At 48.1% G+C, this 25,054-nt stretch overlaps 1 protein-coding gene across 5 annotated transcripts in view; it reads right to left on the bottom strand.

Annotated features, from left to right (window-relative positions):
- The window catches only part of iqsec1b (IQ motif and Sec7 domain ArfGEF 1b), a 196,277-nt gene that overhangs the window by 10,208 nt on the left and 161,015 nt on the right, over positions 1-25,054 (bottom strand). For 4 of the 5 annotated variants that reach the window (XM_062544442.1, XM_062544437.1, XM_062544439.1 and 1 more), the window contains 10 exons: positions 15,887-16,175; positions 11,619-12,991; positions 10,563-10,724; positions 7,908-8,030; positions 6,794-6,960; positions 4,807-4,946; positions 2,123-2,152; positions 1,848-1,973; positions 1,546-1,645; positions 839-1,000 (listed from right to left, as the gene is read on the bottom strand). In XM_062544442.1, coding sequence (XP_062400426.1) covers positions 839-1,000; positions 1,546-1,645; positions 1,848-1,973; positions 2,123-2,152; positions 4,807-4,946; positions 6,794-6,960; positions 7,908-8,030; positions 10,563-10,724; positions 11,619-12,991; positions 15,887-16,175 — 2,672 coding nt within the window. Of the gene's footprint in view, positions 1-838; positions 1,001-1,545; positions 1,646-1,847; positions 1,974-2,122; positions 2,153-4,806; positions 4,947-6,793; positions 6,961-7,907; positions 8,031-10,562; positions 10,725-11,618; positions 12,992-15,886; positions 16,176-16,643; positions 16,683-25,054 lie in introns of those variants that run through there. The other variant, XM_062544440.1, reaches the window with a different exon arrangement.

The raw sequence follows: 25,054 nt of genomic DNA, 5'->3' as shown, positions 1-25,054 counted from the left end.
ACTAATTTCCCTCAAGTTTGCATCCTTCAAAAAAACTTACAGCCTTCATTGACAAGCATAGATGTATTTTCAATCATTTTTTTGTATATAAAATAATGAATATTTTAGAAAATAGCTAAAATCTGTATGTTGCCCACAGGCAACATTGTACCGTAATGGAATCACAGTAGGCCATACTTTATATCATTTAGGGGTTGGAGGGTGTTTTTTACTCATTGTAATGCTTTTTTCTACTTGCAATTTCAATAAATAGTCATTTAAAATAATATACATGATGATTTTAACATATTTTAGTTTGATTATGATAGTGTTCCACAGTGGTACAATGTTGCCTGTGGGCAACGGGTGAAAATTATATGATACTTTTTTGCAAGAAATAGATAATATTATGGTGTAAAAACTACATAATTCTGCTTTCTATGTCTCTGGCTATATAAAAATATGTTCTAAACACATATGCCATATTCTTTTGTATAAGAAAACATACATAGTTTAATGTTTTCCATTATGGTACAATGTTGCCTACAGGCAACATTTTTATAAAAACAAAATAAAAAATATATTTTTAAAAATCTTCATTAATTTTGTTAAAGTGACTATTTCTAAGCAGGAAAAACATTACAAAAAAAATCTTGCCCCTTCAGATCATAATGCGTACCATAGAGGGTTAAGACTTTAAAACTTTAAATGAGCGCCGTGGGCTGTATGATAGAATGGGCAGCAGCCTGTCACCTGTGGGAGGGACGAGATTTATGAGGGTCATGAACGCTTAGGGGGGGTGGAGGTGGAGAGAATACGGAACTCTAAAAAAGAAAAAGAAAGAAGTCCATTGGCTCACATTCGATGCGGTATTTCTCCATTTCCTGCACCTCTGCGATGGACTCCCTGAGGTCGTCGGTGAACTTCTTGCGGTCCTGTGGGTTGGGCGCGTTGAAGTTGATGAGGACTTTGATGTCGGCGCCTGGGATGGCTGAGGTGAGCCGGATGCCATTGGGGTAATCTGTAAAACAGGAGGGGGGGGGGGGGGTGGGCCGCAGCTTAGCATGAGGCAGATTCGACAGCCTCCATTCACATGTGTGGAGAAAGAGAGAGAGAGAGAGAGAGAGAGAGAGAGAGAGAGAGAGAGACACACTGGCTGGTGTTTTATTTATTTATTTATTTATTTAGCCACCCTCTAAACACTGCTGGGAAGAGTAATAAGAGCATAAGCAGTCAGATGTGGTGTGAACACGCAAGGAAGTGGATGCTTGAGGGCATGTGCATGTTCTTTTAGCGTTTGCTTGTCTTCAGAAAGAGATGCACATTCTGATATGTAGAAGGATCTACAACTTGTATGCTCAATGTTATTGCTAATATTTACAATACATTTGAGATATTTTCATACACGATTTACCTTAAGAAATGTGGTCTGCACCATATATAATATCTACAATACATGTTTTTTTTTATTGGCCCAGCTGGTATGACTATCAGCACCAGGTATTGTAGTGATATGTCTCTCATCTCTTTAAAGCTGAGGTGGAAAATACATTGAGAAGCACTTACACTGATTTTCAAAGAGCAGCACCTGCATCCCATACAGAGAGAAGGACTGCCTGAAGCTGTACGTCACCGAGTTCTTCTTCTTCTGGAAAATCTTGGTGACCTAGATCACAGAGGCAAGGTAACCATTTTAGGACCACCATCTGGCATTGTTTACTGTGAGGAAACTGCATGGTTAGCCACCCCTAAAACAGTCAGGAGGAAATGAAGTAGAGTGCCAGCCAGGCACATGGGCATGGGGTGCTGTTCTTGTGTGTGTGTGTATTTTTGCGTGTGTGTGTGTGTGTGTGTGTGTGTGTACGTACCACCAGCAGATCGTTGAACAGAAAGATCTCTCTCTGGTGGACGCCCAGCTTCTGTGGTTTGTTGGGGTCGGGCACCTCGAATAGTCGACAGTAACACACCAGGCGGCGGTGAGGTTGGGACAGAACCTGGAGCCAGACGGACACACACACACACACACACAAAATGTGAAGAGGACATCCCACTCAACCACACCAAACGGCTCCATTGGGTCCTTATGTAAATGGCCACACAAATAGGTTTTCAAACAGAATAGGGTAATTAAATAAGTACTTACACATCCAAGGCCGTGGTGCAGAGAGCCAATCTGGGAGAGAAAGACAAGCAGAGAGAGAGAGAGGGAGGGAGAGAGAGAGAGACAGAGAGAGAAAGAGAGAGAGACGGGCGAATAAACAGAAAAACAGGGAATGAGGAGCAAGTGATGGAAATATGGGGCGACATTAAACATCAAGGGGTGAAAGGTTCTGGCTGTGTGGGTGGTGGTACAAGTTTTAGTGTGTGTGTGTGTGTGTGTGTGTGTGTGTGTGTGTGTTTGTGTGTGTGTGTATGATCCTTATGGCAATTTGTATAAGGATGTATTTATTTTTATTCCGGCATGTGCTTGTGTGTAATTGGGGTTCATACTGTATCAATTTGTGATTTTTGTGTGCATGGCAGCTCAAACCCACAAATACATATTTTTGATCATTTGTATACATTATGCATGTATATACCTGCGTTCCTGTACTTGATCTATGCTTGTTGTGTGTGCATGGATGCGTTTACTTGTTTAGATGTGTGTGTGTGTGTGTGTGTGTGTGTATGTGTGTTGTTTAAGTATAGATGTGTGTGTGTGGGCATAGGTGTATGTGTGCTATCCATCTTCTGTGTGCTGTGCTGAGTGGGTTGTGAGGTAGGTTAATGAGGACAGCAGCTCTCTCACTCTCACTCTGTGCGTGTGTGTATGTGTGTGTGTGTGTGTGTTGAGGGGGGCAGGGCAGGATGGGGTCTCAGCACAGCTAGAGAAACCCAATTACTGCAGTCAACAAAGCCCCCACTGCAGGCCAGACACCAGGGATGCACGCAGCCAGCATCCAGCATCCAGCATCCAGCAGCGGCCACTGCACTGCACTGCACTGCACTGCGCCATTACGGCTCCATTACGGCTCCACTACGGCTCCGCGGCCAGCCATCATGGCTCAAATAGAACACTATTACAACCTTGTAGGGTGGGGAAAGCTGCCGGCATTACTACAGCATTAGAACGGCCTCAAAAAGGCAAAATCTCTCTCTCTCTCGCTCTCCATTCAATTCAAGGTTGCTTTATTAGCATCACTGTAGGTACAGTGTTGGCAAAGCAAAACAATTGTGTCAATTCTATCTCTCTCTGTCTGTCTGTCTCTCTCTCTCTCTGTATGTGTCTGTCTGTCTGTCTCTCTCTCTCTCTCCCTGTGTGTGTGTGTCTCTCCCTCTCTCTCTCCCCCTCTCTCTCTCTCTTCCTCTAAAAGCCTATAGTCAATGTTCCACATGATAGCAGCTGCTGTAACTTCAGGTGAGAGGCTCTAATATGGATCCAAGCTGTTAGAACCCATTAGGCGAGCCGAGCCCACTCTCTCTCACGGCTCCCTGCCTCAGACCTTTTCCATCTGGCTGCCTCGCTCCCCTGCAGGCCAGGCTTCGCTCATCATCGCTCACTGCTCCAGGTTGTTGTTGTTGTTGTTGTTGTTGTTGTTAGCGGTGCTGTTTTCCTCACTCTACCACTATCAATACATTTCCTTTTGTTTTTCCATTTAATCATCCGAATGTCACCTGGAGAGGACACGGTCTGACTGAGGCCTGCAGCTATGGATGTCCTCCTGCTGGACAAATGAGCCACTGAGGTGAGCCCACGCCACCATGGATGGTGCTCCTGACAGAATGAGTGAGTGTGTATGTGTGTGTGTGTGTGTGTGTGTGTGTGTGTGTGTGTGTGTGTGTGTGTGTGTGTCAGAGTTGGATGTTTTCATTATAAAAGGAGGATAACCCCTTGGGGATCAATAAAGTATCTATCTATCTATCTATCTAGTCTTGTCCTCTTACATAAGTTTACACATTTTTGGTTTGTTGGGAGAAACAGCAATGGAATGGCTCTACATCCTATATTAACAATGGGAATGAGTTGTGTTTGAGTTAACAACAGACAAGACAGTCCTGAGGTGTGTTGAAGTTCACAAACGGTAGGCGAACGTTTGCGAACGCTTGCACAGTTTTCCATTAGTGCAAACAGTCTGAGGAGGTAGTGCTCGACTGCGAACATACAGTGGAACTGGACGTGAGTTTGACGAAGACAACAATGCAATTACCGTTAGAATGGAATGTTGGCACCAAATCGTTCACATGTTCACCACGAACATTCACCACTGTTTGCTAAATTTGAGCGCCCCTCTGTATGGGTGGGTGTTTGTGTGTGACCGGCTGGTCCTATGGGCTGATGGCTGTGTTGGGTGAGTGAGAACTGAATGACAGGCTGGGGTGTGTGAGTGGATGTAAGAGAGCAGTGTAAAGCACTGCTGGGGTGTGTGTGTGGATGTAAGAGAGCAGTGTAAAGCACTGCTGGGGTGTGTGTGTGGATGTAAGAGAGCAGTGTAAAGCACTGCTGGGGTGTGTGTGTGGATGTAAGAGAGCAGTGTAAAGCACTGCTGGGGTGTGTGAGTGGACGTAAGAGAGCAGTGTAAAGCACTGCTGGGGTGTGTGTGTGGATGTAAGAGAGCAGTGTAAAGCACTGCTGGGGTGTGTGTGTGGATGTAAGAGAGCAGTGTAAAGCACTGCTGGGGTGTGTGTGTGGATGTAAGAGAGCAGTGTAAAGCACTGCTGGGGTGTGTGTGTGGATGTAAGAGAGCAGTGTAAAGCACTGCTGGGGTGTGTGTGTGGATGTAAGAGAGCAGTGTAAAGCACTGCTGGGGTGTGTGTGTGGATGTAAGAGAGCAGTGTAAAGCTTCTCACCGGCTTCTTGCCCACGATGAGCTTCTCCACCTTCTGCACCTGGGACACGTGGTCCTCGTTGGTCTTCAGCTCCCGCTTACGGATCCGCTCGTAGATGCCGATCAGCATCTCACGCGGGATGTCCTCACCATCGTCCACGCCTTAGAATACACACACACACACACACACACACACACACACACACACACACACACACACACACACACACACACACACACACACACACACACACACACACACACACACACACACACACACACACACAGACACAGATATATATTTTTTGAATCCACAAGTAAAGTTTCATCAGGAGACAAATGTAACTAGTGCAACGTTTTCAAGCAGTCCAAACTGCATCTCATCATGGGTGAACAATTGTTGAGATACACACACATATAGGCACAGACCCCCCCTCCACGCACACACACACACACACACACACACACACAAACACAGATAGAAAGAGGCAAATCAGAGAAATTATTTTTCCACTCATGCCTTCACTGGTCAATTCTGATTTCTAATTAACACCGCTCCAATAGACAGGGAAATGAATCACCCTAACTATGCGCTTTTCATAAACGCAAAGGCGCAATCTCCATAAACACACACACAGCCCCGTCGCAAGTCAGAGAGAGCAGGGACAAAATATTAGCTTTGCCTCAATTGTCATGCCGGCCCATGACTTGCAAAAATGGCTTCTATCTCAGCGAGAGCGGCCATTTATCAGCCCAATGCATGTGCGTGAAATGCAATTAGGCCTTCTTCAAGCACGGGCCTCTTGTGCCATGACATATCTCCGCGCATCGTTCTGAGAGGAAATGGGCATTTCTCTACGCTGTAATTTGAATATAACAGGGTAGCAGTTCTCTTTGTATTCAATTGAAAATAGGAGTGTGCGAAAAAAGAAATGCACCTGCACTTTTGCTGATACCACAGAACACACAATTGACTGTCAGTGACATAATGCGTTTCCGGAGAACATTCTTATCAGGCCAGCGCTTTCTAGTTGAAATACTGCGGATTCCGTTCTTTCTTTTTTTTTTTCTTCTGATTTTCTTTTTTTGTACTGTGTGTGGACATAGAAGAGACCTTGAGGAGATCCATTTCCTTGGTATGATACACTGTTGCCCTCGATACAGAAAACACGCACTGTGGCAGTTAGGGAACCCACTTCCCAAACTCAGCACTTTCACCCCAAACATGGACCCCAGAATGAGATGTTCTTTTTTTCTGTCTTCTCATCCAGAGTGCAGGCGGGCCATTCACATTTTAGCATTTCAACTTTTTGCTGATTTGACTTCATTTCAAGCTGATTTTCCAAATGAGGGACTTGATTACATTAAGTTCTTGGGCTTCTTATGGACTGATTCATTCTATGATCCTGAAGGTGTTACTGAATAAAAATGAACTCTGCTCCCAGACTACTAAACAGCGTCTAGATCAAAGGAATTTCCTCTTCTGTATGGGGTCTGCGCTGTATTAAGAGTGATGATTAGGATGGATGGTCTCCCACAGGAGATCTCATCAGTATAACTCATGCATATGCTACAGTATGCTGATGCAGTGATCTTCCACTGCTGTACTGTATCAATGCAGCGTCCTCTATACCATGATGTCAGCTGATTACTGATAGCAGAATAGCTATCCGTAGATATATCGCTAGATAGCTGATTGTAGATAGCATGTGGATGATCGTGTGGAATAGAATAGATTTATTTGTCATTGTCACAGGTACAACGACATTTCAAGACGTGTGAAAGGGGGTGGAGAGTGTGTGTGTGTGTGTGTGTGTGTGTGTGTGTGTGTGTGTGTGTGGCGGGGGGCAGGGGGGGTAGAGCGGATCAGTGTGGACCCCGAAAAACTCAATATTTACATCACAGCTCTTGAGATTAACCCAGTTTCTGGCAAGGATAAAAATAATGTCCGACCGGCAATGATTTTGGCCGTTCCCATTGCAGGGGTCAGACAAAAGGCCGCTGCTCACCTCTGAGGTTCTTGACAAAGTCCTCCAGCTTCATCTTCCTCTCCGGCTTGACGTTGGGGCTGTACATGTCCGTGTTGAGGAGGATGATGGCGAAGGCCAGGATGAAGATGGTGTCGGGGTTGCGGAACTGACGCACCACACCGGGGTTGCAGATGCAGTACCGCTGGCTGCAAGTGGAGAGAGAGAGAGAGAGAGAGAGAGAGAGAGAGAGAGAGAGAGAGAGAGAGAGAGAGCAGGGGGGAAAAAGAGAAAAGTGATGGGATGAGACAAACAAACGACAAACGAGTATGAGGAACCATCACTCCCAAAGACACGGAAATCAATAGCGCCTCTTGTTTGGTGAGTAATTGGGTCCAGCCGCTGTCCGACAGAACCGCCCTAATTGCTGCGGTGCTCTCATCCCTAGCTGGCGGACATTTCGTGAAATGATTCAAGACGACGGGCGCTCTTTATTTTTTTTATTAAAAAAAACAAAACAAACGTGGCCACCAGTCTTCAGCAGTTTAAACAGCAGGACTGCAATAATCTTGCATGTGGACTAGCTCAAGGGAGAATGGAGACTATTATTATCTGTTGTTGTTGTTGTTGTGTTCATTTTTTGTCCATTTTCTCCCTGATGCATTGGAGGCTGAAATGTTCACTCAGCCTGCCGTCTGCTTTGTGAGCGCTGATCGAAGCACATTCTCTCAGGCTAAAAGAAACGCTTTGTCCTCTCATATGACTGCAATTAAGCGAGGCAAAAAGCAAGCTACAAAACCCAAACTAAAGGCCTGTTTAAGGGCTCGGTCAATAACAGAGCAGAACAGATTCTAGCACACACATAAATGGGGGATTTGCTTTTATTGTTCAACAATCCAAAAGTCTTGAAGGCATTTGAGACAAAAAAAGAGAGTGAGACAGATATAAAGGAGGACAGAAAGACAGACAGACAGAGAGAAAGAGAGAGAAAGAGAGGGAGAGTGAGGGAGGAGGAGTGACTAGAGCAGCTGGATGATATCACAAAAGAGGTTGTCCATCAATGATGTTGTTGACCAAAAGAAAGAGATACAGAGAGAGAGAGGGAGTGAGAAAGAAAGAAAGAGAGAGAGAGAGAGACAGATAAAGTGATACACACCTGTAAGCCTCTATGAGCCTCTCCACTTTCTGGGCCTCCCCCTGAACTCTGATGTGGGCCTGGAACTTCCGTAAGGCTTCGTCCAACTCCATAGCTGAGAAGTCCATCTCATCTACCACACAGCTGTGAAGACACACACACACACACACACACACACACACACATACACAAGTTGTTAAAAACACCAGTCAATACTCCAACTCTGCTCATAGTAATGATAAAGTGTAGAGGAAAACACATTCAAAGTAAATACACATTGAACAAATAAATAACTAGATGCCACACTTCCTGTTAGACCTCCTACTAGCACACACACAGCGGCTCTTTTCCTAAATCTATATAACACATTGATAAGAGAGAGACAGTGACTGCTCCAGTTAAGCAGTTCGATGTCTGCTGGCTTTAAATCACACTGGGAGTACTTATGAAGAGAGAGAAAGGGAGTGAGTGAGAGAGAGAGAGAGAGAGAGAGAGAGAGAGAGAGTGTGTGTGTGTGTGTGTGTGTAAGTGAGAAAGAGAAAGCGAGCGATGGTGGCTATGGTCCTCCAGGGGGAAAAAAAAAACACATCACTCGCTATCAGTGCCTGAGAACAGATGAGCCTGCATCTCCCTCCATCCCTCTCCCTCTTTCTTTCTGTCTTTCTTTCTTTCACCCTCCCTCTCATTCTCTCCATCTGCTTTTCCCACTCTACGCACGTCAGGATTTATGGACAGGCCGCTGAAGTGTCCACTTAAAAAGACGACATCCATCCTGACAGCGCCGAGGCCTCGTCTGGCCTTCACCTCCCAGCCGTCCTGACGGCTCCTGCCAGGCGGCGCTTCACTCATCCGGCCGGCGGGCGGACATGTTGGATGACTCGGCCTCGCGGCCCACAATGAGCTCATCCACACGCCAGGAGGATCCGCTGACACGGGGCAGAGGAAAGTGCTGCCCGTGCCCTCGAGACAAAGAGCCTCCAACATTAAGTTTGAACACCTACGACCCTATTCTGAACCCCTCCTCCTTCTCTCTCTCTCTCTCTCTCTCTCTCTCTCTCTCACTCTCCGTCCCATATCTGGAGGTTGGAACGGTTACAGGTGACAGTGTGTACTCTCTTCATACAGTCATTAGCCTATAGCCTAGTTGTGGTATTAAGAGGCCATTTTGTGAAAGTTAACGTCTCCGAGTGAAACAAGTTCGACGAGGACAAAACGTTCCAGGCGATGAGTGCTGCCTACAGTATATGTCTGGGCTGTCCATTATACTCCTGGTCTTCTCTTCCACCTCAGTCCCCAATCTACCAGGATCAGCCGTGTGTGAACGTGAGACAATTAGAGAGGTCGAGAGCATCTGACAGTATGCTAACTCGCTTTTCTTCAGCTTTTTCTGCTTGAATGCAGTGTGAGAGAAAAAGGGGAGATGTGATATCGACCAAGAGCTAGTTTTCGGTGGCATTTTTACATTTATAATTTACATATGCAATGCTTTTAACTGTATTGATATAAATACTAATCCTTAATTCACATAACAAAAAATAATCTTAAATCTAACTCTAACAACATGAATGTACATACAATGCAATATCATGCACTTAACCAGTTACACAAGTTTGTTGACCCAATACATACAATATACACAAAGTGTATTTAAAATGACTTCTTACATCTGGGGAGTTGTAAGGAGTCAGATACTCAAGAATGTTACATATTCAAGAATGTTTTTGTGTGCGTCATTCTTTCTCCTGTTGCTTACGGCAACAGGGCCACATGATGGAGCCATGTAGGAGTTCAGTGTGTACTGTGGTGGCTGTACTAAAACTCCGTCCCCTGTTGATTCCTGTGCTGACGTCATATGGGAGGCCATTAAGATTAGGCAGCCATTAAGATATGGACACAGGAAGTCTCTTCCGGTGACTGGCATTCTGAGACACTTCCAGAAAAAGACACGATTTCCCCCACTTAACAGAGGAGAGCAACTCGTGTGCTTTAAAGGCCTAGCGGATGGGTCCCCTCCTGTGGACGTTCCCCCATAATCCTGGGGCCTTAAGAGGATCGTTTGGGGCTCCTGGCTCCCTGGACGTCAGCATAAATCAGAGGGGGGGCTGAGAGGACGAGGCAGCACCGGGTCTGTTCCAGCGGAGCGGGCATTAGAACAGACTGGGCCCCAGAGAGATTCCGAGACCGACTGAGACGAAGACGAGACGGGAGACGGAGGCGGTGGAATTTCCCTGGATGAGGCTGAGCTCATTGCTTCGGTCTTTCGGGACGGGAAATGTGATAGGGCTCTAATTACCGATCAGTCATTCCGAAAGGTGGAATGAAGTTTTAGTTATCAATGAATATTTAATGTCATCCGATTCTAGAGGGTTTTTAAGATGAAGCGATCCTCTGATGTAGTGAAGAAGAGAAAATGAATGGGACAGACTGACTGTTATTGCACTGAAATCAATTTGGAACTGCATGACCTCAGTCAAGATGTACCCTCATTGGATCTAAGAATCCAGATATACAGTTTTTAAAAAAAAGATGTTTCAATAGGCATTGTCAATAGGCACTGTATGTTAAATAGGTTGCATAAGCCTTTTCTGGGTTTGTTATGATGTTATGAACTAAATAATCTATTAAGTTTGAGTTCTTAAAATGGAATTTTGCTCACAAACTGGGAACTCTACTCACTCTAGCACATCTCTGTTGAACTGCTTCTGCCGGTTGCCAAGGAACTCGCCAATCATCTGTCGGCTCAACCCCTTCCTCTGCAGCAGGAAGTGAGCCACGCCCACTGGGGTGTCAGGAACAAACCCCCTCTCTATCAGGTACTGGATACCTTTCTCCGGTTTCCTGTGGAAGAGAGGAGGAGAGGGATAGAGAGAGAGGGATGGGGAGAGAGACAAAGAAAGAAAACGACAGATACAAAGAGCAGGGGAAGAAGAAGAAGGAGAAGAAAAAGAGAGGGAGGTTATTTTAAAACACTCTCTTGCTCTCTTGATCTCCTTCAAATCTATGTCACAGTGATGGATTTGAGGACTTCTGAGGGGGCTGGGTTTATTTTGGGAGGGGTGGGAGGGTGTGTGTGTGTGTGTGTGTGGGGGGGGGGGGGGTATGCAGCGTCTGAGCTGCTCTTCATCTCGCATGATTAAACGAAACTTAATGGTCCGTGGAGGAATAAACGCAAATCCACAATCATCCAAGATTACAGGCAGCAGGCAGCCCTCCTCTTTCAACAGCGAGTCCCACATCCACACAATCAAACACTCTTAAAACATCGACATACACAGGACCTTTTCCTCTCTGTAATTGGGTGCACACTCTCACAGCCTTTCTCCTCTCTTACACACAGATCCAGATGTGCATGCACACACGCACACACACACACACACACACACACACACACACACACACACACACACACATGGTACTAGATAATCCTCCTCCCTCTAAACGTAAAACAACACTGTCACTTGCATGATCAGACACAGAATATGGATATATGCAAATTCCAAAATGACACTGCGCTGCTTTTTTTTTTTTTTTAAGGTGCCCCCTGAGCGCCTCGAGATTAATTGTGTGTACAGTTTCAGCACTTGATCTCCCACTATAGGTCACACACCACTCATTGCACTTCATCAGAGTTACAGCTCTAAAAACGACTCGAACACAAAAGCTCTCAGTGCGAGGAAGAGGAGCTACTCCACGGGGGGGGGGCTGATTGGGGGGGGGGTTGGGGCGACGTACTTGTTGAAGAGGTTGAGGCCGATGCGGTAGTGGCGCTTGCGGATGATGTCGTTGCTGAAGGCGGGCGAGTCCCAGCTGTTGCGCGTCTCCTTGTGGTAGGTCTGCTTGCTGAGCGTCTGCTCGCGGAGGCTGTCGCGCGACGACGACTCCGAGCTGCAGTTGATGGTGTCGTTGGAGTTGGACGTGCTGTTGATGCTGTCGTTGTCGCCGTCCGAGAAGTCCGACTCCGACTTGCTCTGCCGGTGCGCCGTGCCGTTGATGGCCAGGTGGCTCTCCAGCTGCCGCGGGCGGTGCCGGGGCATGGGGGGCTGCGGCCCGCCCAGGATGAGGTCATCATCCCGCGACGGGCCCCGGGGGGGCAGGTCGCGGTGGTGGGCGCCCGGGTGCCCGCCGTGCTTGGGGCTGCTCTGCTGGCTGGGCCCGCCGCGCTCGTACGCGTTCTGCCGCTTGAGCGAGCTCCGGTCGGAGCGGTCGCTCAGGTCCACCGAGCTGTCGCTGGGCGGCTCGATGGTCAGCAGCGGCAGGTGGTCCACGCGCAGCCGCTGCTCCTGGCACTCGAGCGACGGCGTGCTGCGGCAGCTGGTGTCCGTCTCGCCCCCGCCGCCGCCGCCGCCGCCGCCCTTGTCCTCCTTGTGCACGAGCGACCAGTACTCCTGCGACGACGAGTTGTACGAGCGCAGCCGCAGGTCCGACTCGGTGCTGGACGGCCGCTCGACGGCGGCGGCGGCGGCGTGCGCGGCGTGCGAGAGGGGCAGCGGCGGCGACAGCTCCTCCTCGTCGATGTAGAGCGTCACGTCGCTGTAGGACGCCGTCATCTCGTCCAGCTTGTGGTCCGAGCTGGTGCTGCGCGTCAGCGGCTTGCCCTGGTAGGCCACCGCCTCCGCGTGGCCGCCGCGCTCCAGCGACTCCGGCTGCGCGTCGTCGCCGTGGAGGCTGCGGCAGTTGAGCGCGTCGTCGATGGACTCGGCCAGCGACTTGACCTGCCGCGAGAAGGCGTCCTCCAGCTCGGTGATGGCGTCGCTGAAGTCGGCCTGGGCGCCGCACGACGACGGCGACTTGATGTTGGCGGGCACCATGTCGCGGCACTCCGACTGCACCAGGGCGCCCAGCTTGCCGCTGCCGCTGCCGTCGTCGGTCAGCGACACCTGCTTGCCCTCGAAGTAGGAGCTGTGCACTTTCTCGGGCCCCTCGAAGGAGAACTGCATCCTCATGTTGGACAGCACGATGCGGCGGGACATGCGGTTCTCGGACATGGAGCTCCGCAGACGCTCGAAGTTCTTGTTCATCTGATACTGGCGGAAGGCTGTCTGGATGGTGCGTGCAGCATGGCGCGTTATGAAACGTCCCCCATACTTGCGCTCTAGCATCTCCACCTACAGAGGGAGGGGGAGAGAGAGGGAGAGAGAGAGAGAGAGAGACAGAGAGAGAGACAGAGATGAGAAAGAGAGAGATGAGAAAGAGAGAGACAGAGATAGAGAGAGAGATAGAGATAGAGGAGAGAGAGATAGATAGATAGAGAGATAGATAGAGATAGAGTGAGAGGAGAGAGATAGATAGAGAGATGAGAGAGAGAGAGGAGAGAGATACAGTAGATAGAGAGAGGGAGAGATACAGAAAGAGAGAGAGAGGAGAGAGAGAGATAAGAGAGAGTGAAGGGGGATGAGAGAAGATGTCGAGAGGCAGGGAGGTTGAGAAAGAGGAGGGGAAAAGTAAGCAGGGGGAAAGGAAAAAAATATATAATATTAGAGATGTGAGACTTTCCAAGGCTTAATGATCCTAAATTTAGGCCCTCGTTAGTAGAGAAGATATTAAAAGTCATTCTCCCATAACTATAAATAGGTCTGTGAATGTTATAAAAAGACTGTGGTACATAGTTACGTGTGTGTGTGTGTGTGTGTGTGTGTGTGTGTGTGTGTGTGTGTGTGTGTGTGTGTCTCCAAGTATGTGTTGTTTACTTTTCTCCTTCAGTGGAATCATCATTAGAAATCTTTCACTCCGGGAGCCAACCGGTGCTGGATCGCTCCCTCCCTCCCTCTCTCCCTCCATCTCTCCCTCCCTCCCTCCCTCCCTCCCCCTCCCTCCCCCTCCCTCCTGCCAGCCTAAGCCTCTCCTCCGCGCTCAAGCCAACGCCAGGCAGCGCTAATCACATTTGCCCGCCTGGCAGGGTGGCTCTGCCCGGTGGTCTCCAGGAAAATAAACGTCCCCTGCTGGTATGGAGGGGGTGTGGGTTGGAGGAGGAGGAGGGTGGGGTGGTGGTGGTGGTGGTGGTGGGGGGGTGTTTGACTCCAGCCTCGCTCCCATCCACGGCCCCTCACAGCTGGGGAGGACATGTGAGGAGGAGCCCAATTAGGGGAGCCTGAGCTTTTTGGATCCTCGTTATCCTCGATGGCACCTCCTGGCTTTTTCGAGTTACAGGAGCAGTCACGTACTGTACGTGGCCATGTCGAAAGAGGGAGACTAGACCCACTGATCTAGGATCAGCAGTGTGTCTATGGTCATTACAGACAAGCTCTAGGTAAAGGGGTGGGGGGGACAGCCTGTTCTATAAGCCAGCCCTAAGGCCACCCAGAGCTTTTGCTCACACAAGCCCAGGTTTCTGTCTGCTGTACTGTAGAAGACTGTGTGTGAATGTAGCATTCTCTCAGTTCAAATTCAGTTAATGAAGTAAGGGACAGTGGAATTGTCATGATTTAAACCAGCTCCATATAGCACTGGCATGTCAAGGGATCATTTGGTAGAGAGCTCTAATGACGTTCAACATTATTCTTACACCACCATGCATCATTCTTCCCTCTACTGTTCTAAAATGTCTCTGTCTCTGTCGTTCACTTGCCGCCATCACACACCATCTTTCTATGTTCTATGGTTTGCTGGTCACCCGTTTGCGTTGGAAGCACTAATCAAGGTAGAAGCTGAAGCAACTCTAAGAACTCTAGCAATTTAAAGACTCACTGCGGCAATAATCGAGGTTTGTGAGCCTTTTGACATGCTCATTTTGTGTTACAAGACAGGCGTTTTTAATTCCTGGAACAAAGTAGCCCTCTTGGAATTGGTATCTGAAAAGAGGTCTCCAAGCAATGTATTTGAGTAGTTACGCTATTGAAGGATAAACGAGCCAGTACATCTACTGGATAACTCCAATATTAGCTACAGTCGGGGACGGGCCTTTGTGACAATGGGGGGCCATGAAATGATTTTTTCATCAACAATTACGAATGTGCATCGCTGCGGATCACAGGGTTTAACCAAATGGCCGCATTGGGTCTTTAAATCTTTGCTTGCTTTACAGTATATGCCATATCACTATTAACTTTGCTCCGGATATGAAATAACATCCGTGTTTTTCTCTTCCCCGTTTCCTTACTGAGAGTCACTTTGGAGGAATCGGCTCTGCGGGATCAATACTTCTGGCCCTGACCTGGAACTTGAGCTAAAGGACAAGCTAAGCAAAAGGCAGACAGCGCGTGGTGTTGGAGCTCTAGTGAGTAGGCAGAGAGCTTCAGATGCATAGGGAGGCTGACTGAGCTAGCAGACAGAGACCTTAGGAAGGGCCCAGAGAAGCTGAGAGGTCTCCCTTACCTGTGTGTCCCGGATGTCAAGGGAGCCCAACAACGCCTCCACCTCCTGAGGAGGCTGAAAAGAGCCCAACTGTCACAAACACATCTCGCCAAGTCGCCAACTTCTACCGCAGTGCAGTAGAGAGCATGTGGACATCCTGCATAACAGTGAGGTATGGCAGCTGCACTGGAGCTGACCAAATGGCCCTACAGCATACAGTGAACGATGTGGAGTGCACCACTGGTATCCAACTACCAGCCGTAAAGACATCCACCTGGTGTGGGTGTAGCATCACCCCTGACCCCACCCACCCCTACCACCCACTGCTCCAGCTCCTGCCAAGTGGGTAGAAGGTACCAGTGTCTCCCTGCTCATCCCTTGAGACTCAGGAACAGTTTTTCTGTTCTCTAACTCTATTCAACACTTCCAAGTCCATACGTTTTGAAGCACCTTACTAAAATTGCACTTTATAAAATGCACAGCCACTTTACCATGAACTACCATTACCTGTTACATTAAATTGCTACCAAACTGTTACTACTGTACTGTTTTGTACCCTGCCCAATATTGTATATAATTATTTGTTTATTTATTTATTTGTTTATTGTATTTGCATTGTGCTGCCTTGACTGATACTACAATTTCCTTGTACTGACTTTGCTCTGCATATTTGAAAATAAAGTGAACTGAAGGGAGCTGGACTCCCTCACCTGTTTGTCCTGGAGGTCGGTGGAGAGCTCATAGCTCTCGGAGAGCGAGCGCGAGCGTTTGATGGCCTCCTCCTCGGCCTGTTTGCGCAGGATGGACTGCGAGTGCTGGAGCTTGGGCCGCCGCGACCGCTGCCCGGGCACGATGTGGGCGTAGATGGGCGGCTCGAAGCGGTCGAGGGCACTGGCGCTGCTGACCAGCGCGCCGTGCGTCACGGGACCGCAGGCGTAGCCGGCGCCGCTGCTCTCCAGAGATGGACCCAACTCGCCTCCCTGGGCATCAGCTTCCACACTGCAGACGGACAGAGAGAGAGAGAGAGAGAGAGAAGCGGGGTTATTACAAAACAGAACTTTATCCAGACACAACAAGCTCCAAAACCACACAGAGTTTAGAGAGAGAGAGAGAGAGAGAGAGAGAGAGAGAGAGAGAGAGAGAGAGAGAGAGAGAGAGAGAGAGAGAGAGAGAGAGAGAGAGACCAGGGGGAACGTACACAGTGACCCAGTCAGGCAGAGAGAGAGAGAACAAATGTTTGCGCTTCAAACAAAATGTCTGCCGCAGACCTCACACAAAAACCAAATACTTCACAGGGTAATGGCACATGAAACTCCATCAACACTCTGAGCAGTCTTATCTACACTAACTTCAGGACGAATGAGTTAAGTAAGAGGAGGAGACACAGAGAAGATCCAGTGGTTAGTCATATGGAAACAGCACACCATTCACTACTACACCATATGTGTTGAATGCTGCGTAGTCAACCTTGTTTGAAGCCAAACAATCCTCCAGAGTGCAGAGCAATTCCAGAGAAGACCCACTAACTGGAGGCTTGGAGATCATATGGAAACAATCCTTCAGCTACAGCATGACTCACGAGAGACAGCATAATCACAGTAGAGTAGATGGCGATAGAGCGTCCAGATAGAGTGTCGATAAGACTGTCCAGACTCACGACTCCAAGAAATGATGGAGGCAGGACAGGGTCAGGACAGAGATGGAGCGAGAGAGAGAGACAGATGACCGCTTGAATACTGAGTCTTTCCACAGTAGAATGAATTGCATGCTGGGAAAAACAAGTAATTGTAAACAGCCCCACTGACCTCTAGGCTGTTTTGGAATGCATCAGACATTCTATTGGACTGTACAAATCAACAGGCGACATTCGCTTCAAAGTCCAACTTCCTGTCTGCGCATTTCATATCGGTGTGGTGTGCACAGTTCCAGTGAAATGCTCTTGAACTTTGCCTGCCTTTTCAGAGGTATAAAAGCAAGCAGTCACATTTATAGCAACACACACACACACTCTCGCGCAGACTGACATGAGGACTAACAGGCTCAGCGAGCGAGGGCAGAGAGAGTGTGGACACACCACCAAATGATTGTCAGATCAATCGCCTGTACATTCAGTGTACAAAACACACTGAAATCCCCCAATGCAAATACACCCGTGGAAATGAAGAGATCTGTGTGTGGGTTTCTACCGCAATCTCCAAAACAACACAAAAACACTCATTCATCCACGTCGCTGCTGCACAACAAGTAGCCGGTAATTCCCATTTCCATTTGTAACCGTTAGCAAGACTGGGATGGCTGAAAAGGCAATCTGCCTTTCCTCATTAACCACCAACGGTTACGATGACCAGCGGAATGCGGGACGGCAAAAGCCCGAGCAGATCAGCCACCTGCGGGACCAGCGTCTGAGTGCAGGAGCAGCACCAGGTATATGAGATGTCAGGACGGATAAAGCCTTGAGGACATACTGCCTTGGGCAAAAAAAATCACGGGAGCTTTACCTGCTCAAGCAGCGGTCCAAAAGCCCACCTGAGCTGCTGATTGCTTTCTGCGGTGCCTAGTGTGGTGGGATATTGGCGGGGGGGTGGACTGGGTTGTGTTTGCCCAAGAGCTGTGAATCGAACTAATCCTAAACAGTCACACAGCAACACGCTCAATTTCCTTCACATATATGGAGGCTTGGATTCGTGGAGAGGGTCAAGGTGCAGCAAACTGGGACGGACTCTATGTATGTTGTGTGTGTGTGTGTGTGTGAGCTGGTCACACCCTCTACATCTGATAACCGATGTCAGGATATAAGGAATGCCAAAAATGCATGCAAGAGTGATTTCGCTCGTTTAATCCAGATCTGGAGTTGGCCATGTGTTGCTGGATTTGCAGCTCTGGTTCAGCTTCAGAACGCTGTTAATAAGAATACTGCCAATTATTTTAGTAAACAGTCAACCGGTTTGTCATTTTTCAAGGAAAATCCCTACAAAGTCTCTAATTGTAACCTTCTAAACTTGAAAATGTTTAGCTTGTCTTACTCTTCTATGACAGTACACTAAATATCTTTGGTGTGTGCCAGACAGAACAAGATGTTTGAGGGCATGCTCTTTGGCTTTGCAAAATACCAATGTACAGTATGATCAAAATAATTGCTAGCTCTAGCCCTCATAATTAATAAAAAAATATTGTGGAGGCCTGTTTTCTCCATGAATACATTCACTCTGAAGCTACCTGCCTTGGCTGAGTGAAGGTTGATTAAAGCTCTCTGTTCAACCTTTCTCATTGAGTTTGCAACGTGTCCACTTTCTATTAGTGTCTCGGTAATAATCCATTTCCACTCTGAACTCATGATAGGACATGGTGCCGACTGACTAGGAGCCAGATCCGGGCCAGACCTGGCCCAGCATCCCCTCCTGATAACATCTGGGTATTCTATTAGCGCCTAAGTAATGGGCCACTTTTAGTGTTCACTTCACACCATCACACTGAGCTGGTGGGTGGTGGATGCTCGGATGCCGCATCTGGCCCAGATCTGAGCCGGAAACACCTGATATCAGTACCCCCCCCCCCCCCCCCACACACACACACACACACCACCGCCACCACCACCACCACCACCACCACCCCTCTCCTTGTCTCTCTCTGACTTGTCTTCCAATGAGTCATCCCGAGCACATGGTCTCTGGGCAAGAAGATTAATATCCCAGATTAAACCCGGTTCCTTTAATGAAACAAATTAGCAGGCAGCCGAGCATTCAGCGCCACTGTGATGAGCATAAAGCCAGCCACTGATTGAGTTTGTTAAGGCACAACTTCACCGAGGCTGGCTGCATCTGAGCAGATAGCTCAGGCTGTGATGGCCGCTTTAATGGCAAATTGTATGAGTGTGTGTGTGTGTGTGTGTGTGTGAGAGAGAGTGTGTGAATCATCGGAATGACTACTCAGAGGGAGATTGCATAGCTGCGCCTGAGAGGATACCTTAGGCGGTGTTGCTTGTTTGTATGGTAAATCGTTACCATAAAGATGGCATGGGGTGACATTTACACTATGGCCATCAGCCTTTAGAAGTGTGCTTGGCCAGTCGGTGGTATTTGGAGAAGAAAAAGCAATCAGGCTCGACACACATGCCCAACCAAGTGTGTGACGGGGGTAGGGGGGGGGGGGGGGGGGGGGCGGCTGATCGAGATGAAACGACAAATCAACACGTTCGGCACAGAGAAATTTCCAGGTGTTCACACCAATTTGGTCCTCGGAGCATGTCTGGCCACACTCTCGAAAAAAAAAGCTTTCAGAAAACACTCCGCGGCAAGATGTGCCAGGATTATGTCTCCTTGACAACTGGCCATACGCTCAACCCCACTCGAGAAAAGGGGTTGAGGGTCGCCGTGGTGCTTGCGAAACGCAGGGCGATGCCCATAGGAATAAACGCTAATACTTTAACCATATGGAGCCCACGGAGGAGAAGAGAGAGTGCCCCAGCAACACACAGGGTCGAGGGAGGGTCAGGTTTGAAGAGCGCGATGTGAGCCGGACAGCACAGAGGCTTTGTGTGGCTTTGATAGTCTGGCTTAGTGCATCACAGGCACAGGCGAGTGCTGAGACGCTAAGACAGCAATCAAAAGGCCAATCAAATAGTCTTAATGGACTGGGGCAAAGCCTTACACACACACACACACACACACACACACACACACACACACACACACACACACACCTTGTCTGAGTGACTCCTGGAGAGCCATGAATAGTTATGAGATGAAGGCATGTGTTCTAATGTGTAATTGTGCATTAAGATACTCGGGCTACAGTGGTCCGCTTCCAGTGACACACCTGACAGCTCCCCCACCTCCCCCCACCTCCCCCACCTCCCCCAGCCTTAGCTTTAGCCTCAGGGCCATTAGGAATGGTAGAGCTGGAGGTCATTGTCTGCTGGCACCAATACAGCGACACTCACTCACTCACTCACTCGCACGCGCACACACACATGCACGCACGCGCACACAGTTTGAGTAAAATACAGAGATGAATTGAGAAGGTAAATCATTGGAGGATGACTGGATAAACTATTCATTATATTCAAAAGGAACTGAGCAAAGACTATTGACCAGGAAGTGTCACTTGTTTCACAAAATGCTCCTATTATCTGTATTCCTGTGTTAACTGCACATTATTCTGCCAGAAACAGACAAAGACATTCCTGTCAAGGTGACATAAAGTATATTTGAGCTGAAAAAGAAAAACTAAGCAAGAGCTTCAGGCAAAGCTGACAGTGTTACCATGGCGATGTCATGCAATAGTTGTCCCTAAGCAAAGAACTTCTCAGGGAGATCTAAATAAAGCTTTTTAGATATTAAAGTGGATCCATTTTCAAATCTTCAGTAGGCTACGTGCTCTTTGTTCTGAGGAAGTGAACTAGGAAGAGAAACACTTCATTTGTAGAGAGGAGGACAGTAGATGATCAGGAAATATAAATATAAATAATGGAACAGAAAGAATGGAACAGAAAGAAGAGAGAGAGTAAAAGAGAGCACAAACGGGGGAGAGAGAGAGAAGACTGTGACTCAGACAGTGAAAGTGAGAGAAACAGACTCAGAGAACGATCTGGAAGGAGGGAGTGACAGGCATTGGGTTTCCACTAATGCACCTCTCTCTTCCTGAGAGCAAGAACAGCAAGTCCTCCTCGTCCTCCTCCGCACAAGCTATGTATCTGATTTTAATTTGCCAACTCATGTTTCTTTACAGCACAGCGAAAGAGACAACAAATTGAATCTAATGAAGACTTCACCTGATTCATCTGAGGAGCATTGCTCCTAAACCCGGCAAGCAGGTGAACAGAGGACTTGATGGGCACACTGACATACTGAGACATCCGAGGAACATGCACTTCTAGTCTTGCTGTGCTTAGAGTCAAACACAGTCCTGTTCAGGAAAATACGCCAACACGCCAGTATAGTGCAACAGACAGAGGATGAAGGAAATGGTTTAAGTCATCAACGGTCCCACTGCAGCCCACAGTGGGGACTGGAGCTGCAATCCCCTCGCCGGCCACAGGGGGCACCTGTGTGCTGTGTGACCGTGACGCACATCCAACTCACATTTCCACCTCAGAGGACCAGTGGAAATGACTGTGTGTGTGAGAGAGTAAGAGAGATTGAGACACACAGACCAATTCGTTGAGGAAATGTGTGAATGCATGTGTTAAACTTTATACGAGTGCATATATGTGTGTGTATGTGCGTGTCTGTGTGTGTGTGTGTGCGTGTGTATGTATGTGTGTGTGTGTGTGTGCGTGTGTATGTATGTGTGTGTGTGTGCGTGTGTATGTGTGTGTGTGTGTGTGTGTATGACGCATGAATAGGGCACACAGTAGCACCCAAGGAATCTAAGCAGCCTTGAAGACACACACGACTGAGATCAGTTCAGGAAACAGTGTATGTGTGTGTGTGTGTGTGTGTGTGTGTGTGTGTGTGTGTGTGTGTGTGTGGAGCTGTCCAGACAGCAGCTGCTGTGGGCAGACATACTGTAGGGCTGCGTGGCTCTAGGGAGCGAGGGCGGGGCTCTGGGGTCTGTGGTCATGAGAAGAAACCAGGTATCAGGAAATGGAGCTCTCGCCCTTCCTCTCCCTCGTCTTCTTCACCCTCTCTCTCTCTCTCTCTCTCTCTCGCTCTTCCTCTCACTTGTCTTCACTCTCTCTCTCTCTCTGGCCCTTTCTCCCTCTCTCCCTCCCTCTCTCTCTCTCTCTGCTCCTTTCTCCATCTCTCCCTTCCTCCCTCACTTACTCTAACCCCTCTTTCTAAAGTCTTTAGTCTTACTCTCTCCCTCCCTCTCTCCTTCCCTCCCTCACTCTAACCCCTCTTTCAAAAGTCTTCAGTTTTACTCTCTCTCTCCCTCTCTCTTTCTCTCTCTGCCCCTTTTCTCCATCTCTCCCTTCCTCCCTCCCTCCCTCCCTCCACCCCCTCTTTCTAAAGTCTTCAGTCTTACTCTCTCTCTCCTTCCCTCCCTCACTCTAACCTCTCTATCAAAAGTCTTCAGTTTTACCCTCTCTCCCTCTCTCTATCTCTCTCTGCCCCTTTTCTCCATCTCTCCCTCCCTCCACCCCCTCTTTCTAAAGTCTTCAGTCTTACTCTCTCTCTCCCTCTTACTTAGTCAGGTTAAAAAGAGCAGCTGTGCAGCTCAGCTCAGCTGAAGTCTGATGACCGTGGGAAAACATCAAAAGCCGCCGTCCGAACATGAGCCTTCACAGACCGCCCCCCTATACCATGGCCTACATATGCACTGCGGATTTCCTGGCTTTATGGTTAATGCTGAAACATACTGTACGGTTTTAAATCCTTAACGTGCACATCCAAAAAATCAAATACATCAGAACTGTGATGAAAGGCTAATATTTTCATGAAATAATCAGTTTCAAATTCAAATAAAACAGAAAATCGACACAGCTGTCATCTCCTAACGCACCTGATTTAATTCAGGAAATGTGAGCACCTCGCTATGACTACCCACATCTGCGCAGGGAAAAGTCCCCCCATGCTTCTGGTCTTCTTTAATTACTATCCTTTTTAGAATAGAAAAAAGTGCCAGCCAGGCTTGAGTGCAGATGGCGAGATAACGAACTAAAATAATTGGCTAATTTACATCTTAACAGCCCCAGTCACGTCCCATATTAGCGGCTGCCAAATCAGCCTGAATCTCTGTGATCCGTACGGGAGAACATCCAAACATTTCAGTTCATTAGAACTCAGGTGTTCATGGTCAACTGAATAATAGCGGCTGCCATCATAGCTGTGTGTGTATATAGATACCCGTAATTTCCCGACTATTAGCCGCGACTTATATATTGATTCTGCAAAATTTCTTCAGCTATGAGGTTGATGCAGGGGGCAGTTAATGGTGTCAATATGGTTTCGTTTCTTTTAACTTACAAAACACTGTCCTGCGACTATACACAATGCAGCTTATATGCGGGAAATTACTGTATATATATATATATAAATAATATATCCATTTCAGCTCTCAGACAGTGACTGAGGGGGGATGGAGCTGAGGCTCAAACAACAACACGTTGTTGAGGTCAGTATGCTCAGAGGGCTGATGTCATTGTGTGTGTGTGCGTGTGTGTGTGTGTGTGTGTGCTTGTGTGTCTCGATGGCTGTTATCAAATGCCTGTGGTTGAAGCGCTATACTTGTCTTCACCCAAATATCCTATGTCTAATGTGGGGCACCAAGACATACAAACAGACACACACACAAACACACACACACACACACACGCACAGGACAGGAAGTCTAAAAGAACACAACAAATTGGGCACAGGTCTAAGAGAGGGATAGCTGGTTTTAAAGTTGCACCTATATACAGAAAAAAAGTCCAAACGCAAGAGAGAGAAAAAAAAAAAAGGAGACAGAAAATCATGGCGGGGGATTCTCAGCTGTCTGCTCTCATCGTCCTGAGGCCAACCTGCGTCCAGACCTCCAGGAATAACAAACCATAAGAAAACATTTCTCTTCCCCGCATTTCTGCAGTACCGTGTGTTTATGGACACCCTGTTGTGTGGTGGCCAACTCAACTCAGGCACTTGGACAAACCTGAGGCCTCAACAAAATACCCCTCACACACATCTCCATCATATCGATCACGCTCACAGCAGAAACCGGTGCAACATTATCATCTGCTGACTTGAGTTAATCCAGTCAGTCAGACAGACATACCAATTCAGTGACCTTTCAGTGGCTATTTTTCTTCTGTGCTCTGCCATATTCCACTATGTGCAGCACGCTATACCAGCAACAATACGTTAATAGAAAGGTATGCCCGTGCTGTAGGCCTGTATGTTTTATATGCGAAAGGGGGGGGGGGGGAGGCAAGCAGATCTCTTCTTGCCTACGTGTACACAGTTAATCAAAGCAATGCATCTACTCAAACACCAATAAAATACTAATCCATACAACAGCTCTTGTAGAGTCCCAAACATGTGCGAGCATGGGCGAGCATATATCAACAGCTACACAAACACAGGGGTGCGGGAGTAATTGGAATTCCACGCGGGGCCGTAGCGATCGATTGATTTGTGCAGGCTGAGCGAGCGCCCGTGCCCTCCGCCCGGCCTGACACTTTCATAACTTAAATGGCAGTCTAGAGCCGCCTATCGTGATTAACGGCGCGCTCGCGCGCGGGGGGGGGGGGGGGGGGGGGGGGGGGGGGTCACGGGGAGGACGAGCATCAACAGGCGCGTGATGGAGGCCAAGCGGGGGGGCCGGGGAGTGGGGTGGGGGGTGGAGTGGAGGGTGGAGAGGCTGGAGAAGTCTCCTCTGGGGCTGATGTGTGTTTACCCAACTTCAGCCCGGCCTGGCTGTTTTGACACACGCAGGCCAGCTTCCCTTGGATGGTTTAGTGGAGGAAATTAATGAGGAGTTCCACTAGTGGGCCTCTGTGGGGCATGCCAACTTGGCATCGCACTGGCACCACAGGATGTGCCCAGGCACAGCAAACGTGTCATATCCATCGAAGAATCACACACACACACGTACACACACACACACACACACACACACACACACACACACACACACACACACACACACACACACACACTCACACACACAGACACACAGAATAAACACTCACAACGAACTAAAGTCCTATTCATTAACATCTGACTGTGAAGCTCCCACATGACTATTTAAGTATACAGAGTCTGTTTGCATAAACAAACGACACCCATTTAATAACACACGCCGGTTACTAAACACTGCACTGATCTGATCCATAATTCACTGCGCAGTGCACTTAGCGATAGCTAACTCGATGTAAGTGTGAATGTAAATAGCATCATTAGTACACAGTATTAATAGCCCCAGTTGCTGGCAACAGTAAAGGCAGAGAGAGAGCGTTA

Source organism: Sardina pilchardus, chromosome 9, assembly GCF_963854185.1.
Source record: "Sardina pilchardus chromosome 9, fSarPil1.1, whole genome shotgun sequence".
In the NCBI taxonomy this organism is placed as follows: domain Eukaryota; kingdom Metazoa; phylum Chordata; class Actinopteri; order Clupeiformes; family Clupeidae; genus Sardina; species Sardina pilchardus.
The sequence above is the reverse complement of the archived record's forward strand: the minus strand, read 5'-3'. Positions and strand labels throughout refer to the sequence as shown.